This window comes from Emys orbicularis, chromosome 11, assembly GCF_028017835.1.
Source record: "Emys orbicularis isolate rEmyOrb1 chromosome 11, rEmyOrb1.hap1, whole genome shotgun sequence".
NCBI classification, from domain to species: Eukaryota; Metazoa; Chordata; order Testudines; family Emydidae; genus Emys; species Emys orbicularis.
Genome location: NC_088693.1, coordinates 57,923,957 through 57,943,977, shown reverse-complemented (window position 1 = coordinate 57,943,977; position 20,021 = coordinate 57,923,957). Strand labels below are relative to the sequence as shown.

Genomic DNA, 20,021 nt, shown 5'->3' with positions numbered 1-20,021 from the left:
CTTAACTGAAGTGGTCAAAGTGCTCATCTCACAGCCACATCCACTGTTCTCAATGGTCCCAATTCAGGTAGGCACTTAAGCACATGCGTAAGTGTTTTCCTGGATAGGGTTGCTTTCCAGAGTCAGGGCCAATGGGAGCTGTTGGATGCTCAACTCCTTTGTTAATCTGGTCTGTTACCTTCATGGAATGGGTTAACATTTTCATAAAGTGATTTCAACTGATCTTATTAACAGAATGCTTAACAACTTCCTAATATACTCTCACATTTGTGAGCCCCTACTGTGTTGAATGATTAAATTAAAACTACTAGAAAGCTCTCATTAGAAATGTTAATCAGAAACAGTGTGGTGACTAAGTGCCCTTCAATTGGCACTAAATTACTGCTTGAAGTAATATATTAGTAATGTCAATTATACTTCCCCCCCGTAACTCTTCCTCTACTCCCGCTTCCCCCCCCCAGTAAAAAATTAAACCCTAATTAAACTTTAACAGTCAGACTTCAGTTCAATCAAAATAAAGTGTCACCAGTCGTTGTTTAAATCAATGTCATTGTCCTACATTTCTGGCATTAAGTGTATTTAGATTGTAAAGTCTATCTGAATCCCTAAATCTTTGCTAATGAAGCGTGCTGTTTTTTAGAACACAATTTGGATTGTCACCCTCCCTCCCCTGAAGCTTGAGGAAAAATAACTTTCACTAGTGATACTTTTTCCAAAAATTAACTTTTGCATCACATACATTTGAATTAAAATAAAAAAGATGAACACTCAGTTCTGAACTATGTATTTAGTCTATAGCTAATAACATTGGGAATCTGATTTAGGGCTAACTCCCCTTTTACCATTATGAATCAAGGTTTTCTGAGTTCATCCAGTAAAGTATTTATACTGTATATATGGCACGTATCTTGAACAGGAAAACAGTAAAGGATGCAGTAGCTTCAATTACATAATTTCTGAAATATTAAGGACAAGATTTGAGGAAATAACCAAAGTGAATCTCTTGTCCAATATGAGATGCACAGGTTGTTTTCAGAGGGACTCACATATATTTTACTTTTAACTGTCTCTTTACAATTCAGATATGATGGGAAAACATTTTACTATCAGCTGGAGAAGAATAGAAAAGCAAAACCTCATTCCAGGCAAATGAAAGGCACAACTATTTTGAAAAAATCCCAACTCACCCACCCACCCAGCTTGCAAGAAACTGGTGTGGAAAACCCCATCCTGGAATGCTGGCACAGTGAGCAACTTCCTTTTGATCTCTGCTTACAGCTCCAATCTCTTTAATCCTCTATTTCAGTTAAACAAACTCACTGTACCTCCCCCAAGAGAACATGAAGGAATGGGGAGAGTATTAGAGGAGGACATTTTTTCAAACGCATCTCTCACAAACAGATGCTTCCTTTTCAACATTAAGAATAATGGAAATGATATTTGTACTGTGGGCTCTCTCCGCTTGAGTTTTGTTTGTAATACGTAAAGTACAAAATGAGCTAAATCCAGCAGTAAGCTAATCACAGATCACAAAAACCTGGGGTACTTTGAAAAGATAAAAAGCAATCAAGATTTTGGTTCCCAGTTGATGACATGTAAATGGATTTTTTAATGCCATTATTTTGAACTTTTGGTATGTCAAAACCTGCTACACAAGCAGGTCACTGGAGACATTACGCTGTTTGCAACTAAAGATCAAAACTCTCTCCAGGGTTCTTTAGTATCAGCACTCAATCCAAATTCTCAGGTTATTTCCCCCCCCCCCCCCCCACCGATATATCACCATTTGTTGAAGTTGACTCTTCTTTTGTCTGTTCTATCATGGCTGGCCAAAAGGGAAGATTTTTCATTTTGCTTAAATCAATAACCTTTGGGACTGTTGAGGTATCCTATAAAAAGGTAGATATGAAAGGGAATTTAAACCCACCCACCCCTTAAATTTTTTTTCAGGATTGCTAGAGAAATGGATGCAGAGGAATAAAATAGAAACAAGGATAAATTTAAGTACCCAGGACAAGTCAGCACCATTCTTGATTTATATTCCCACCCAGTGAGTATTTTCCTGAAAGTTGAATGCATCTCTTTAAAAGTACATAATGTGAGGTAAGCAGTCTTGTGGGTGTTTATGGAGGAAAGGTAAGAGATAAGTAGCATGGCTAAGCTAAAATGAATTAAGATCTCATCTTGTAAACAGCCCCCTCTGGGTCCTGGTAGCAGAACAGAGAGCTAGGTTTAGACTGGATGACATTTCAGTCTAATACTGAGCTACTGTAGCAGTGAACTGTCAGCTAGGGTGACCAGACGTCCCGATTTTATCAGGACTGTCCCAATATTTCCTTGTTTGTCCCGCGTCCCGACCAACGTTAGGTCGGGACACTGGACAAACAAGCAAATACTCCGGAGCCCGGAAGTGCTTGCGCGCCCCCCCCGCCCCGATTCTGCCCTCTCCTTCCCCCATTGGCTCCCTCCCCGAATCCCCGCTTCTTCCCCAGGCTCGCCATTCCTCCTCCCTCCGGCGCTTGTGGACGGAGGCCCGGGAGACGCAGGGGAAGCGCAGGGCTGGGGTGAGTGAGGGTCCGGCCTGGCCCCAGTGCAGGCAGGACTCAGTCGGGTGGTAGGGAGAGGAGGGGGGCGGCCCGCGGGGCCAGGCGGCGGCTGTTCTCCCCCCCTGGGCAGCGGGACTTGGGAGCAGCCGCTGCTGCAGCTCCCACTGCCGCGGGGGGAGGAAGCGGCCGATGGCCAAGCTTGGCCGCTGCGGCTCTGGCGCCTGGGCCCAAACCCCCCGAGCCCGGGCCTGCTGCGGGGACCCAGCAGTGCGCACGCTGCGCCCAGCCCCTGGCCAGTCGCGTCTGGGCTGCTACCCAGCTGGTGCAATCCCGCGGCGGCCCCACGGCGGAGGCATCGGCAGCCCAGCCCCCTTCGTTCCCCTGCTCTGCACGCACCGGCAGCCAAGCTCCCCCCTCCTCGCCTCCTTCTCCCCCCATGAGCACACTGCATCCCCGCTCCTCCCCCTCCCTCCCAGTGCTTCCTGCCCCCTCCACCGCCTAACAGCTGTTTGGTGGCACTTAGGACTTTCTGGGACAGTGGGGGAGGAGCGGGGACACAGCCCGCTCAGGGGAGGAGAAAGGGCAGGGGCAGGGACTTGGGGGAAGGAGGTGGAATGGGGGTGGGTTGAAGGCAGTGCGGGGGGGGCGGGGGGTCTGAGCACCCACCGGGCAGAGGGGAAGTCGGCGCCTATGGCTGCAGAAGGCCCTATCTGCAGTGCAGAGGTTGCACAACCCCGACATAGAATATCAGGGTTGGAAGGGACCTCAGGAGGTCATCTAGTCCAACCCCCTGCTCAAAGCAGGACCAATTTCCAACTAAATCATCCCAGCCAGGGCTTTGTCAAGCCTGACCTTAAAAACCTCTAAGGAAGGAGATTCCACCGCCTCCCTAGGTAACCCATTCCAGTGCTTCACCACCCTCCTAGTGGAAAAAGTTTTCCCTAATATCCAACCTAAGCCTCCCCCACTGCAACTTGAGACCATTACTCCTTGTTCTGTCATCAGGTATCACTGAAAACAGTCTAGATCCATCCTCTTTGGAACCCCCGTTCAGGTAGTTGAAAGCAGCTATCAAATCCCCCCTCATTCGTCTCTGCTGCAGACTAAACAATCCCAGTTCCCTCAGCCTCTCCTCATAAGTCATGTGTTCTAGCCCCCTAATCATTTTTTTGCCCTCCGCTGGACTCTTTCGAATTTTTCCACATCCTTCTTGTAGTGTGGGGCCCAAAACTGGACACAGTACTCCAGATGAGGTCTCACCAATGTCGAATAGAGGGGAATGATCATGTCCCTCGATCTGCTGGCAATGCCCCTACTTATACAGCCCAAAATGCCGTTAGCCTTCTTGGCAACAAGGGCACACTGTTGACTCATATCCAGCTTCTCGTCCACTGTAACCCCTAGGTTCTTTTCTGCAGAACTGCTTCCTAGCCATTCGGTCCCTAGTCTGTAACAGTGAATGGGATTCTTCCGTCCTAAGTGCACGACTCTGCACTTGTCCTTGTTGAACCTCATCAGGTTTCTTTTGGGCCAATCCTCTAATTTGTCTAGGTCCCTCTCTATCCTATCCCTACCCTCCAGCATATCTACCACTCCTCCCAGTTTAGTGTCATCTGCAAACTTGCTGAGAGTGCAGTCCATGCCATCCTCCAGATCATTAATGAAGATATTGAACAAAACCGGCCCCAGGACTGACCCTTGGGGCACTCCGCTTGATACCGGCTGCCAACTAGACATGTAATGAAGCCGAGCTTGCAGGGGTTGGGACTAGGCCTATAGATCTGTGATTACACAGTTCCACCCTCCTCCTTCCCCCAATCCACAAAGGGTGTACAGCCAGGGTAGTCCTTGGACAGTCTTCCATAAAGAAACTGAAAAGATTGGGACTGTTTAGAAGAGACAGAAGGGATATGATAATGGTATACAAAATAAATGGTAGAGAGAAAGTAGATCTGAAACTATCCACCCTCTACCACAAAATCAGAAACAAGGGGCATTCATAAACACTGAGCTAAAAAGGATGAGCTGAAGAATCCACTATGTGGAAGGTGGAAACTGGGAATGGCTGAACAAGGAAGGTGTGATGAAGGGAGCAGGGGTAGGGAGAAAGACCAAGACCCAGTTGGAAAGCAAAAGGGGGGGGGGGGGGGGAACGACACACTGCAAGAGGCCTGCAATGTACATCACAGCATTTAGAAATACCATAGTATCTAAATTATCAAAATGTCTGTACTACTGTACAGTGGTTAATTATCTGACCACTTCTCACAAGGTAGCTTTTCTCTTTAAACTGTTAGAGTAGAACAAACTAGTATAGTTTCACTGCTTAACCTGCCGTACCACAATTCCATCATATTTTAAATTCAATTTTAGTACAAACCTATACTGTTACATTTGCACTTGTATAAAGCATCTTGATTGTTTTATGGTTCATTTAGTCACCTTTAGAATTTTTTAAAATAAAAGATAGCATAATTAAATGGATACAAATACAAATAAGTGTTCAAATTTAATGTTTTAACAGTATTTTTACACATATCCTCACATATGTTGGTGCTATATCAGTAAAACAAAGGGGGATAAAAAAAAAATCGCTACAGCTAAGTTTCCAGAGATTTGAAAGTATATACACTTCTACACTAAATGAGGAACCTTGACAGTTTCACAGAGCTGAATCTTGTTCTAAAGGACATTTTACTATATACAGTTAGAAATATTTTACTATCCCTCAGGACAAACAGCAGACCACCTTATGTCTTTCTTAAGTAAGCCACTTTGACAACATTCAATACAAGGAGTACATGAATACAAATCCACAATAAAGTATACCTCACACCAGTTAACTGCAGATTCCTTGTTTAATAGTTAGTTTTACATTCACACTGAGGTGGTTTCCCCCATAAAAATATTTAATTACTTTCCACATTGTCTGCACATATTTTTAGCATGCACTGAAGTGAATGACAGAGGCACAGTCCAATAGACCACTGCAACTGGCTAAAGAAAGTGAAAAAAACAGCCAAAATATTTCAAATTAAAAAACAGAGACAAGTAGCAAAACTTAGAACAAGAACCACTCTTAAAGATGGAAACACATTTTAGAAGAACATTTATCTTCAAAGTAAAATGGAAACTATAATATGATCAAATGTACTGGCTATTGTAAGCCACTTCTGTTGTACTGATGATTCAGATTTCCTTAGGACAACCATCCAGACACCTTGAGGGCACTGCCAACCAGTATAAATAGCTCTTCTCGCAGGTTTGTAATATCCTCTTAAAAGTGAAACTTTCCACTTTGGCTAGGACGGAATATTGTTTTGAAATGTGCCTATTACAGAATAGACAATTCCCTTTTCTTTGTGTACCAAGATTAATATCTGCACAACTTTGGAAAAGTTTTTTCATTACACACACACACCCCCACCAGTAAGGGGCATAAGATGTATTTTTCAGTCTAAGCGTGGATGATTTGCTTAAGACCTCTCAATTAGTAGATTTTTATTAAACTGTCTACAAAATGTGTGCTTTGTTGTCTTTAAAGCATATATTTCAAATAGAAAAACCCTGATTCCCACTTCGTGTGTAGTTAAGAGTGCTACCAGGGGTAATCCTCTATTTCGGAATGTGTATATAAAGAAAGGTTATTAAAAATGTATTGAAAAGATAGTCAATGGGTAGTGTTGGCTAAAGCTTCCAATGAAACTTGAACAGCAGCAGAAGCTGGAGATCACATCTTTGTGGAAAGTTTAATGATTATGAATTCATTTTACATATTATATGCTATAATTTTCTCCATTGTTTAAAGCACTTTAATGTATAATTACTGAATAGACTAATCTTTTTGTTCACTCATGAGCAAACATTTAAGCCCATGTAAGTTGATTTAACCTTAACAGGTAGTTTTACTCTGAAAAATGGCTCTGTAAAACATGGTATTTAGTGTGCAATGTTTTTCACTTGCTTCCCTATCAATTGTGCTAAGTTGACAAGTAAAAAAGATTTCTCTAGAGTCTAGCTTGGATTTTTCATTCTTGCACACCACCATCAGTAAGATATGTCCATGCCAAATTATGTTTGTGACATCCATTTAACCTCCAGTGTTCTTGCACAGGGGTAGCTGAGTGGAATTAAACAATTGTGTGATGATGCATGAGGAAAAAAGAATCCATCTCTCTCTTTCAGCATTGTAGAGCTAAAAGGAGGACAAATTAAAAACTGTCACTAAGCAAACAGATATAACCCCGAGTAAGGAACGAGTTGAGTATGGTGCAATTTGTACATTCTCTTTTCAAAGTAGACCAACACTAACTTTTGGTAGTTCCATCTTCACAACCAAGGGTTGCTGTAACAATTGTTTTACACACTTCTAGACAAAAATATTTTTTCAAACAACTATTGGTTCAACAGCTGTGGCTATCTTTAGGGTTATGATTTTCCAAGCCACGATTCATTTATCACCTGGATAAATATGAAAAAGACTTGTAAGGCAACAGATTCTCTCTCTCACCCATCTTGTAGTAGTTTTGAAATACATTCAACTTTTGTGCCTAAACTAGCTGACAGCATCCTTTGTACTTATCTAGTTTTGCACTTTGGTCAGAAAAAAATTGCATAGAAAATTATGCTTCTGAAAATAAAGCTGTATAGCTTTTTTGTGTGTGCAGTATACTAACAAACGATCATGGTTCTACAAACTGATCTTTCAAAATTCTTGTGAAATTAAGAACATGTTCTAGAATTTACCATATAACTTGCAATATATACCAGCATACAATATATCTCATGGCTTGATTTAGATGAACAGAAATTTGTTACAGATTTCAAAAAGGGCCCAACAGTTTCAGATACAAATGGATTGACACACCTCACAGGTAACGGTTATAATCAAAGCATACGAGTTGTATAAGTTAGTCAAGCCTCAATATGAATAGGGAATGTTGAAACAGTAGTAAACTAAACACTAAAGAGCATTCTTGGTCATTTTAAAAATTATACCTACATGTTTAATATTCTCTAGTCCCCAAATGAAAAGCTACGTGATGGCAGATGGTTAGCAATTAGTTAATGGAACTTTCATAAGCACCTTGCCTTTTCTGTGGCTATTAGGAAGAATAGATTGGCACCATTATTCCAAAAGTAAATGTCATTTGTACTTTTGCTTCATTTAGGAAAAGTTACAGAACTAGCAGATTTAAACTATCCAGATAGTACAATTTGTATTGAAGTATATAACCAAGACTGTTCCAACTATCATTTTTTCCTTTATGCCAAAAAGCTTAAAGATTGCTGTTTTCTACTGGCAGAGGTCAAAATTAGGTTTCCCAATAAAAGTGGCCGGACATTCAGAGGTACCGAGCACCTACAACTCCTACTGATAGCAATATATGACTTAGGAGCCTAACTTCAGGCAGCAGGGTTGAAAATTTTGGCCACAGAAATCAGTTTCAGATTAAATACAAACATTTTACACAAAAACGTCCATCTGTTATGTTAAAAAATACATCTATATATGGACAGTTGTTACTTTTTTCCGAGAGTCATACGAGCTCTCTTGCTATAGGAATATCAGCACAAGCATCTAGGCTCTTTGGCCAAGCCCCTTCTTAAACCACATGAATTTATATATATGCAGATTAACACGTTATAATGGATTTAGTACTCTTCTTTAGAGACCGTCAGCGCAAAACAAATTGTAAGTCAACATTACAAGACTTTTAATGTCAAAAGTGCTTTTGCAAAGAATACAGTACACAGATGTGTATTCAAAGTCTCAAAATACTTCATGAACTCTGAAGTGGTTATCTAAGGAAGGGACTTCATCTGCAAAATGAAGCAGTTTATTTACTTGCACACCAAATTCTTCAAGAATCTGCACAAATTTCTTGTGCTCCTTCCCAATCCATGACCTCATTGTATCAAACACTTGGTAAGGTGTAACATGAGCATGAACTGCAATCCCTGTCTCTGCAAATTCTTTCAACACTTCAGGGTCAGTAACCCAAGTATTGCTTCCTCCAGAGTGACCACCATCCAGCCAGTAAAATGCTCTTATATTTTTTATAAAGGCATCTGTGTTCTTGTCCTTTTTCGCTTCTTTTAACTCATAAAGCAGCTGGTTCAAAACCACACAACCTTTACTGAAGCCAATCAAAGTAAATGATGCTTCACCTATAACAGATGGTGTACCAAAACTCATAGCAGAATTATCAGAATATTCCCAATTTCTCTCTCTCTCTGATGCTGGACAGCCATTTGTAGTAGGAACAGATTTTGACTTACAAACAGCTATCGTTTCATCCTTGTTGAAATTATACATACTCTTTTGGGACAGCAAAATGTTCTGGGTGATACTGAATGCATTAACTAGCAATGCATGAAGATGTGTGAAAGCTCCAAAGTCACTGCTGTGTTCTGGTGCTCCAAATAAATTACTTGCCACAAAATTATCATAGCAGCTGAATTTGTGCAGATGCATACGGGAACATTTTACAACCCAAACATAACTATTAGGGAATCGGCGAGCGAGTATAGTAGCAATGTTTTCTAAACTCCAGCACTCCCATTGAAAGTTTTCTGGATGGCAGGCCATAACGTCACGATAGTTCTGAAAGAAACGAGACAGACAATACATTACTATGCTGTAAGAATGCAGTGTTTCTGGTGAGCAAAGGTTTAACTCTCGGTTTGTTTCAGACTCTCTAGCACAAGTACTTATGGAAAGGTCTATGATTGGCTGCTAGAGAGGGATACATGATTGTCTTTGGGAAAGTATGTCTGAGACATTCAACACCCAGGATCACAGGATGAGGTTAATCTCCAAAATGGGAAGCACGTGTTTTCTTTCTGATAAGTAAAATATGTAAACTTAAACAAGTCTTAAAGAAAAGATGTTGCTCACTGCACACACATTATAGCAAAATATTACCCAAATACAGCATTCAGTCTCCAAGTGTTGATTTTTATTGTAGTCTGGTGAATTCCCACTTCAAAAGGCTAAGATTCTGTAGACTACAGATTACATTCAATTATATTCAGCCTCACAAAAATACTAATTCACCATTATTGTTTGGCCTTAAAATTTAAAATGTAAAACTATTTTAACATCACTTTAAGGATAAAAAATGCACAGGAAACTAATCAAAGACATCATCGATCTCATTTCTTTTTAAGAGAACTATGGGTGGTCTTCCACAGTCCTATTTCTATTAATGGAATAGAACTGATTAGCTTTTCATGAAGGATAATGCAAGAGAAATGACACACAACTCTTGACAAGCCAGACCTAGTTTACAGAGGACAAAGTCTATGCTTCTTTGCACAGTCACAAACCTTAAAAGGCAAGATAAAATTGTGTTTGAGCAGGGTTTTTTTTTTTTTTTTTTTGCTTCACTCTGGTTATGAAGGAGGAAAAGTTTTTTTTTCCTAACAAAAAGTTACTCTTCTGCTTTCTTCACCACAGAAATATTGAAGTCAATAGGACTACTCAGAGACAAAGCTAAACACGTGGGTAAGCCTTTGCAGGATCAGGGCCTCAATCTCTGAGTCTAAGTTCCCCATCTGTGCAATAAATAATACTTCACTACCTCAGAAATATGTTGCAAGTATGAATTTGTTAGTGACTGTAAACCACTCAAATGCTCCCAACTGCCACAATAAGTAACTACAGAAGTCACAATAAGTTATTGTAACTGAACATCTCAATTATTGATGCCAGTGTCAAGAACTTTCAGGCCAAGAAACAGTAATTACTGGTTTTAGGTAAGAGTTTCTGTGAAAGAACAAGCCTACTAGCACTGGTTCAAGCAGTTTATAAACTTCACTTGTGTAGCTTATTAGCTTCCAAATCTAAATAGCTAGACTTAACATTTTATAATGCATTAATGCATGGGGAGTAACTGTCAGAAAAAGAGACAGTTAACTTCTTCTTAGCGTATGTGCAACGTGCCTCAGGTGGCACGTGACCAGAGTGCATCACTGAATTTGGTCTGTTCGTTGGATCTTTAGCTTGCCCAGGCACTGACAGGGAGCACGACATGAATGCTGATCCATGTCCCCCTTCCCCCCTGTTAACTGAACCTTAGAGCTGAGAAACCAAGCACTCAAGAGCCAGAAGACTACAGGAGCTAATGCTGCTCCACAGTTTGAGATTTACCATGTCCTGTTTCTCGTTAGATTTATTATATTACTGATGATAACGTCTGGGTAAATTGCTAACATTCTAGAGCAACCTTAACTTTTGACCACTCGATTTCACACCAATATTGTTTTATTAGATTTTTAAAATAATTGTCATACACATGCACACATCATCTTAGTGAAATCTATTTTCACCCTAATAAAACAATTCAATTGTACAATATGGAGCTGTTCACTCTAGCCAGAACTGCAGTGCACACACTACAGAGAGATGAAACAAATCAGGCATCAACTTTCACTCTACTTAACTGTAAAAACTCTCACTGTATCCAAATGTAAGTAGCTCCCAGTAGATCCAAGCACACAATATATTTAACACTGAGTTGCAATGCATACTATATCAGATAATCACACTAATATTCCACACTAGTGGACAGGACTGTATTTATCTATCTATAGCAGCATTTTTATAATGCTTGCCATAAGAACGGCCATACTGGATCAGACCAAAGGTCCATATAGCCCCGTATCCTGTCTTCCGACAGTGGCCAATGCCAGGTGCCCAGAGGGAATGAACAGAACAGGTAATCACCAAGTGACCCATCCCCAGCTTCTGGCAAACAGAGGCTAGGGACACCATCCCCGCCCAACCAGCAGCAACATTCCCAAGTGTACCGCTGCACAGCATGCCTTTAGCTCCCTCCGTTGTATTAACACCTGATGCGGGTATTAACTGTTTCTAATGGACACACTGACAGGCGCTCCGGGAGCAGCATGCTAAGCGAGTCTGAAAATGCCCCAATAGAACAGAACAAAACTCTCCTCTCCTCGCAGTAGCAGGTTCAGCCTGACTCAGTAGTACCGGGAGAACACGGGCGGGGCAGCGGGTCTACACCCCTGCCCCCGTAGGGTCCCTATGGGGGAGAACACGCCAGGGCTGCCCCCGGTCCCTGTGAGGGGGGGTCCCCGCCCCCAGGAGTTCGCACTTGGGGAGGGAACAGCCCGGGGCCGCGGGTCGGTCTGCTCGGCCCCCGCGCCGGCTCTACGCGGGGCTCCCCGGCCCATCTCCCCGCCCGCCCGGCCGCCCGCCCGCCCGGTCGGTACCTGCACGTCCCCCGGGAAATAGACGACATGATGCCGAGGCGGCGGCGGCGGCTGCTCCGGCGGCAGCAGCAGCAACAGGTCGTTGGTTCTGCAGGGGTCGGCGCCCGGCACCTGCGGCAGCCGCAGCCACGGGGGGCTCAGGCGGGCGGAGGAGGAGCCGCCGCCCGAGGGCCCCGCCCCGCAGGTCGGCGGGGCTCGGCACAGGCTCATGGCCCTGGCCAGGCAGAGGAAGGCCGAGCCAACCAGGCCCCTCAGCACCGAGGTGGCGGCGGGCGAGCAGCGCCCGCGCCTGCTCATAGGAGCCACCAGCCCGCGCTGGGCCTCGCGCGGCGGCCGCAGCACCAGGCCACACCTGCCGCCGACCTACAGCGCATGCGCCAGCCGAGGGGCAGCGCCGCCGGAACGGAGGAGGTGGGTCCTATCCGCAGAGAGAGATTTCGGGGCGTGGTCTGTGGGAGCTCTCCCCCCTATTGGCGGTTTCGCTTCCCGCGTCTTCTTGGAAATGGAACAGGGGAAAGACCAACATGACAGGGATGATGGCGATACGCATGCGCACAGGTCCTGTTCGTGCCCTAGACTTTTTGCAACGGGCATAACGGCTCCCTCCTAAGGGATGCGGCAGGACAAGTAAAAGCGCAGTGGGCGATAACTGCCCGTTGCTGACCCTGCAGCCCGCGCAGGAGTGGGGAATGGGAGGCAGCCAGGCCCAGAGGATGCCCGGCCTGCCTGGGCCCGCTGCCCCAAGTCCCGCAACCCGTCCACCCGCCTAAGGCTCTGGGAGGGAGTTTGGGTGCAGGGGGGGTTGGGCTCTAGGAGGGAGTTTGGGTGCGGGAGGAGTGACGAATGGGGCTCTGGGAGGGAGTTTGGGTGCAGGGGGGGTGGGCTCTGGGAGGGACTTTGGGTGCAGGGGGGGTGGGGCTCTGGGAGGGAATTTGGGTGCAGGAGGGGTGCGGCTGTGGGAGGGGTGAGGGATTTGCTCTGGGAGGGAGTTTGGGTGCAAGCTCTGGTCTGGGGCAAAGGATTGGGATACAGGGGTTGGGCTCTGGGAGGGAGTTTGGGTGCAGGGGGGGTGGGGCTCTGGGAGGGAATTTGGGTGCAGGATGGGTGCGGCTGTGGGACGGGTGAGGGATTTGCTCTGGGAGGGAGTTTGGGTGCAAGCTCTGGTCTGGGGCAGAGGATTGGGATACAGGGGTTGGGCTCTGGGAGGGAGTTTGGGTGCAGGGGGGGTGGGGCTCTGGGAGGGAATTTGGGTGCAGGAGGGGTGGGGCTCTGGGAGGGGTGAGGGATTTGCTCTGGGAGGGAGTTTGAGTGTGGGGTCTGGGCTGGGGCAGGGGGTTGGGTGTGGGAGAGGGTGAGGGATGCAGTGCTTTCCTTGGGCGGCTCCCGAAAGCGACCTGCATCCCCCTCTGGCAGCAGCTCCTAGGCAGGGGGCTGGAGGAGTCTCTGCACACCGTTGCCTGCAGGCACTGCCCCCGCAGCTTCCATTGGCCGCAGTTGGCAGAGTCGGCGCTCAGGGCGGGTGCAGTGCGCGGTGAGACCTCCCCCCCAGGGGCCGCAGGGGCGTGCTGGCCGCTTCCAGAAGCGGAGCGGGCGAGCAGGAAGCCGCCTTAGCCCCATTGCGCTGCCGGTGGCAGGGGCCCCGGGCCCTTTTGAATTGCTCGGGGAGGCAGGCGGGGCCTGGAGAGAGACCTGGCCCCTAACTTTGGTGGAGCCGGGCACCTGTGCTTTCATATTGGTGGAGCACGGGCCCATACAACTCGCCGCCCCTGCACAGGACTGCGTTCAAGCAGCATGGCATCACAACACAGTGCTGGGTTAGGATAGGAGATGTCACAGCGGCACCATGTTAACATAGTATGATGTCACAATGCTTCATTGTGATGCAGTGTTGCAGTGCCAAGTGAAATGAGCATTATGTCAAGCCATGACATCACAGCACTATGCAAAAATTGTTGCATGTCTCAATGTGATGTCATGGCCACATGTTGAAAAATCCATGTCATGGAGAGTGATAGTATTGAGTTCAAATAATACCTTGTTGAGCTGCTATGTTATGGGTAAGCAGCCCCTGTGTAAATCACGATTTCACAGACTGCATGGAAATCCTGAAATTCGCCCAATTTGTCCAACCACAAGGAGGCAGAAGTGGGGAATGTCTGTTTCTGCCTCTCCACTGTTGGAAAAATCATGGTATTGGGTTAATTTGATTGTTGGAGGTTTGCTTCCTGTCTGGCCGGCTGATAGGAGAGAGGGCTGGTGCTGACAATTTGTGGCCATTAGGAGCCTCCGCCTAGCCCAAGACATTTTGAAATTTATTAAATTAATAGGGGACAATGTAATGGGATGGCCAAACCCTATACTGGCCCAAAAGGGTTAAAGGACAATACTCAGCTCAGGTAGCCCCAGCCATCCAAACCTGCAGAGCATGCACCAAATGGAGATGAAGCTTAGAAGGGAGCAACTCAGCTGAGATGAGGCAGAAAGATGGACCTATTTATGCTGAGGGCTCCTGAAGAAGCCTCCCTGTGAGGATGAAGACTGCCTGCTGACGCCGATTGGGGCTGAAGGTTCACTTGTCTTTTTCTATCTCATGTTGGGCTTGCAAGATGTAGGGGGAGATGGTAGGAAGTGATCCAGGGAGGCAGCTCTGGGGGCATGCCAGAGTGCCTGACTATGTTTCTCATAGGATCCTGGGTCAGAGCCTCGTGGAGTGGGAGGGCATGGGCTCCCCGGCTAATCATTCTTGTTGCAGGGGGGCACAAGCCTCATTTCCACACATGCCTCTAGTAAGGAGAGGGTAAGGATGTTGAAAACCCTGACGTGAAGATAAGCCACATGCAAAGGTTAGGAACTGGACTGAAGGCCTTTTCTCCTGGGAGGTGTGGCACTGGAAACTGGGTGTGCTAACCACTAGGCAACCTGGCCTTCTGAGGACTCTGTTACAGACAAATTTTCCCCTCCAGGGCATGGAAGGCATAGAACATAACATATTAGTGAGGCTTCTCTGTGCTTGAGCGGGGTGGTGGTGGTGACAGGATAGCACAGAGGATCTTTTAGAGAGTTGGGCAAGTAGATCCACTGGCTAGATGCTCTCAGAAGGGGCACATCACTTACGGTTGGCTACTTCAGCCCATAGGTTGAAGTAGTGGCCATGGTGTGGATGTTCTGGGGCTTGGACTGGTGGTAGATTCTGCCTCTCTTCCCGAGTGCACAATCCATGTACATTTGCACCATCCATATGCATTTTGAGGCTTGTGTATACAGGAGAGGGTTTTTTTTTTTTTTTTTTACTGTAATTTAGTTTCTTTGGCACAAACTGCCTTACATCCATACACAAAAGTTCTTTTCTCAATTTATCTGGTGTCTTTATACTGTTTTCATTAAACCTGCTTTGGAAGCAACAGAACTTTCAGAATTAGTTATGCTATAAGGTTCAGGTGGTTGCATCCTAATTTTGAATTAGCTGTGCTGCTTCAGGTAGTCCTTGCTCCCACTATTATTCCACACTGCATTGCCTCACATCTGGGTGAGCACGTTTGGTTATCCATGTGCACTCTGCTGCTCTAGGGTCATCTTGATCACTTTCCTGTTTAAACCCTAGCACACACCTAAAAACATCCCTTTGCAATTCCGGCTCCTGGCAAATTCATATACTGAATCCAGTATACCAGTCATGACGCTGCGTCTATGTGGTCCCATTCTGAGGTCCTGGACTTCTTTTCCAGAAGCCATGGAGAGGAGAGGGCATGTCCTGTCCCATCTTAACAGGAATCACTGGAATGCAAATATTTATAAATGGCACATGCAAAAAATGCAAAGGGGGTACTCTGGGGCATGGCCCAGTGCTGTGCCAAAGCCAAAGAGCTCTGGCAGACTTACAAGAACAGAAGAGACAAAAAACTGCTGAGAATGCTCACAGCACATGCACTTACTATGAACAGCTGGACTGTATTTTTTTCCAGGCAGGCCACCATGAAACCTCTCTATATGCCAGAAAGCAACCTGTCTGCTGCAGGTCCTGGTGAAAAGGCCCTCCCTCAGACAGCCAAGATCTCTTCAGCCTATCCAAACCTGAACAGCTGGAGCATTTTGCAAAGGCACCCTCTTTGGCTGCTCATATCATTTAGAAAGTCTCTTAACCTCTGCTTCTCACCCACCGGGAAGGGTCTCTCCCTCGCTCTCAGAGGTTGTGCAAAACACAGCAGGCACCCATGACACCTATGAAAAAGGTAGATATTACTCAGAAACTTCCAGGCTTGTCACGAGACACCTCTACCTTCCCTCAGGCTTTCAAGGAAGCTCCACTGTCATTTTGCAGATACTCAGAGTATAGTTAAACAGCTCCTTTCTAAGTGGCCAGTGAAAGGTTTCATAAACTAGGGAAGCAGAGACTGAGCTGGGTCTCTCAGAACAACAGGAGCAATCAAAACACTATTAATGTCCAGAGTAGTTTTAGGGGCCAAAGTTCCATTTTTTTCATTGCATAAAACAGAGGTGAGTTTCTAAAGATCCTGGCATCATGGACCTTTCCAGATCAGCCCACGTTAATAGTGGTGAACTTACCATGGAGGTCACCAGGCTTTGTATCATCAACAGCAAGGGGTATTTCTCAATGATGAACTCTGAAGCATGCAGTCGATGGGGACAAATAATAGGTATGTGGGTCCCAGTAAAGGTCCCTATGCAATTCAGGAACCCTAACAATGCAAATCCAAAACAACGACCTGTGCATTGTCCAGCTTTACAATCTGGGGCAGCAGCAGCAGCCTCTCAATAAGAGTGCACCTGAATGAGAACAGCCTTGACAGTTGACTTACCAACACCAAACTGGCATCTAGCTACTGAGCAGTTGCTACTGTGCGTGGCGAGCTTCCATGTGCTGCTCCCTGCTGAGGGGAACTCTCATGTAGGTGTTTCACTACTGCAGCTCTAGGGTAAGTTGTTCACAGATCTTGAGGAAAGTAGCTTTCTGCATCCTGAATCTTTGCTTCCACTGCTAGCGTCATCAGAGTTCAGCAGCACTATTCTGTCCCACTAATTGGTGCCAGCTGGCCAAGCCCAGAAGTGGCACTCCATCAACTGAAGCTGCTCCAGGAAATTATCATGCAGAGCTAGCTGGAAAGTTTCCTCCTCCTCTAGCAGTATTCACATGGTGTCACGGCAGTAATGCTCATGGCCAACTGCCAAGCCATCCAATTCATCCAAAGCCACCAGCCTCTGTGATTGCCAATATGTTTGAAGGACCCAGTCTCTTATTAATGATGATCAAGATTGTGGTGCTCAACAGTGCTTCGTCCATGCTGCCTGATAGCAGTTTGAAAATGGTACTGCTCTGCTAAAACCAGATGAATTATGGGGTACCCAGAAAGGAATCATGGGAGTTTCTGAGTTTGAGTACAAGTCCCAGATTTCTGTTAGGTTATGGTAGGTATCCCACAATAAAGTGTGAGGAAAAATCCCAGAAAGCGTTGAGCCTAATAGTAGAACATTGAACCATTCGATATGTACCTAGAATACAGAGCAGTTATTTTGAAAAACTTATTCCATCCTGCATGGGTGAAATGATTTTAAAGGGAAGTAGATTAAGCCAGCATAAACAAAGCAGCAAGGATGCATTTTTTTGCAATAATTATACCAGTTTAATTATAGTGGAAGTATCTATACTGAAAAAAAAATCTTTTCTATGTAGACAAACCCTTATGGTCTTAAAGCACTCTGAGGTTCTTGAATGCAAGGCAATATAGAAGTGCAAAGTATTGTTATTCCTTTAGCCCAAACATTTAGCCAAATTTGGGGCCTTTCATGGTTGTTTCCCTTTGGATGAGAAATTGGTGGTAGGAGTCAGGTATATTCTTGGTGTAATCTTGTTTATTCACAAAAATGTACCCAAAGTCATTTTCCCCTGAATCCAGTAGAAACAAACAACAGCAGGCAGTTTCCTTGGACGAGATCATGATGGTATAAAAAGTACTTTGAGTACTTTATATCCAGGGGCGGCTCTAGGCACTAGCAAAGCAAACACGTGCTTGGGGCAGCCCATGTGCAGGGGCAGCAGGGATCCAGCATGGGAGCTGAGAACCAACAGGGGGCCCTGGGAGCTGTAGTTCCTTGGTTAGCTCCCTGCCTATAGAGCCAGCCCTGGAGCAGGGAAAGAACTACATTTCCCAGCATTCCCTTGGCCACTACCAACAGGAAAGACGGGGAGGGCGTGAGGTAGCTGAGACCTCATGCTGCAGCCTGGTATGAATGGAGAGCTGCACTGTGAAGGGTAGGGATACCATATTTTAACATTTAAAAAATAGGACACTCCACAGGGAGGAGGGTAGCCCCATCCTGCCACCATCCACCCCCTCCGACTGCCCCCCACAGAAACCCCAACCCATCCAAACCCCCTGCACCCTGTTCCCTGATCACCCCCTCCCGGGACCCCTGCCCCTAACTGCCCCCCAGGACTCCATCCCCTATCTAAGCCTCCCTTCTCCTTGTCCCCAACTGCCCCCTCCTGAGACCGCCCCAACTTCCCCCCTAGGACCTCACCCCCTACCTGTCCCCTGACAAATCCCCGGGACTCCCATGCCTATCCAACCGCTGCCTGTCCCCTGACTGCCCCCCCAACCCCTGACCCATCTAACCCCCCCTTCTCCCTGCCCCTGACTGCCCCCCCGAACCTCTGCCCCATCCAACCCCCAGCCCCCTTACCGTGCCACTCAGACCAGCATGTCTGGCTCCGCGCAGTGCCAGACACACTGCTGCATACATGCTGCCGTGCTCCCCCACGGAGCCACAGCCTCCTTCCCCTCCCCAGCCCCCAGCACCTGCCTTCCAGATTTGAACACCTCAAAATTCAGGAGTGCTCAAGCTCAGTTTGGTCAGCTGTTACTTCATTTCCCCCAAATCAAATATACTGATCCACTGTAACTTGCTGTAGAAAAAGTAGGATAAAATTGAGCAAGAAATGCTTCCCAGTGGTTATTAGGACTGGAATTGCTATTTTCAACAGCCATTGCCTTTTTGTTTGTTTGTTTGTTTAAAAGGAAGACAGTGATATTGCACTGGCAAATTCCCCATAGAAAGAAAGAGTGGAAGAAAAGAATAATAAAGGCACCTCAACTTTTCCTCATTTATGTAGGACAGTCTTATCATCCAGATATCCTCCAATCACACAAGCTGAAAATTGTTCCACTTTACTGCAGTTCTGTAACCATATGGGAACTAATCCTGTCTGTGTTCTGTGCACATCTAAAATTCATGCTGAATGACCTGCCGTGGGAGCGAGTTACCAGTGACCCAGGGCTGCGGCGGAAGGAGGGTGCAGGTGGGGGAGGGGGTGAGAGAGCCCAGGGCTGGGGCGGCAGGAGGTGTGTGTGTGGGGCAATGGTGGGGGGGAATGAGGGAGCCCAGAGCTGGGGCGGCAGGGGGTGTGGGTGGGTGGGTGGGGAGAGCCCAGGGCTGGGGCAGCAGGGGGGTGCGGCGAGGAGCCCAGGGCTGGGACGGGGGGCAGCCAAAAAATTTTTCGCTTGGGGCGGCAAAAAACCTTGAGCCGGCCCTGTTTATGTCACACTGCTTACTAGGTATCTTCTTGCAGCAAGACACAAATTCATCTAGGTACAGAAAATCCAAGCTGATTATCAATATTATGCATATGTTATATTAGAAATCTGCAGCATAGCAACTTGGTAACAATTTGAACACTGTAGAGTAATTGTGTTCTGTAATTATGAATTCTGGACCACAGATTTTAAGGCAATCTGCTTACAGATATTTTGTTTGTTTGGTGGCTTTACAGAAAAGGGTTGAAATAGACAGATAGTCTAGAACAGGGGTGGGCAAACTTTTTGGCCAGAGGGCCACATCGGGGTTGCGCAACTGTATGGAGGGCTGGGTAGGGAAGGCTGAGCCTCCCCAAACAGCCTGGCCCCCGCCCCCTATCCGCTCCCTCCCACTTCCCGCCCCCTGACTGCCCCCCTTAGAACCCGCAACCCATCCAACCCCCCTGCTCCTTGTCCCCTGACTGCCCCTTCCCGGGACCCCTGCCCTCTATCCAAACCCCCTGCTCCCTGACAGCCCCCCCCCCCCGGGACTCCCACCCCCTATCCAACCGCCCTCTGCTCCTTGTCCCCTGACTGCCCTCTGCTCCTTGTCCCCTCCCGGGGCCCCCAGTCATCCCTAACTGGCCCCCGGGATCCCACCCCCTTATCCAACCTCCCTCTGCTCCCTGTCCCCTGACTGCCC

The 20,021-nt window shown here is 46.5% G+C and overlaps 1 protein-coding gene across 1 annotated transcript; it reads right to left on the bottom strand.

The window, feature by feature from the left end:
* Positions 1–8,250: 8,250 nt before the first annotated feature.
* On the bottom strand, positions 8,251–12,086 carry C11H2orf69 (chromosome 11 C2orf69 homolog). The gene is made up of 2 exons (XM_065413765.1): positions 11,790–12,086; positions 8,251–9,153 (listed from the first exon to the last, which is right to left on the bottom strand). Exons 1-2 carry the CDS (start codon positions 12,084–12,086, stop codon positions 8,320–8,322), a joined length of 1,131 nt encoding a protein of 376 aa, XP_065269837.1. The 3' UTR covers positions 8,251–8,319.
* Between the last annotated feature and the right edge of the window lie 7,935 nt (positions 12,087–20,021).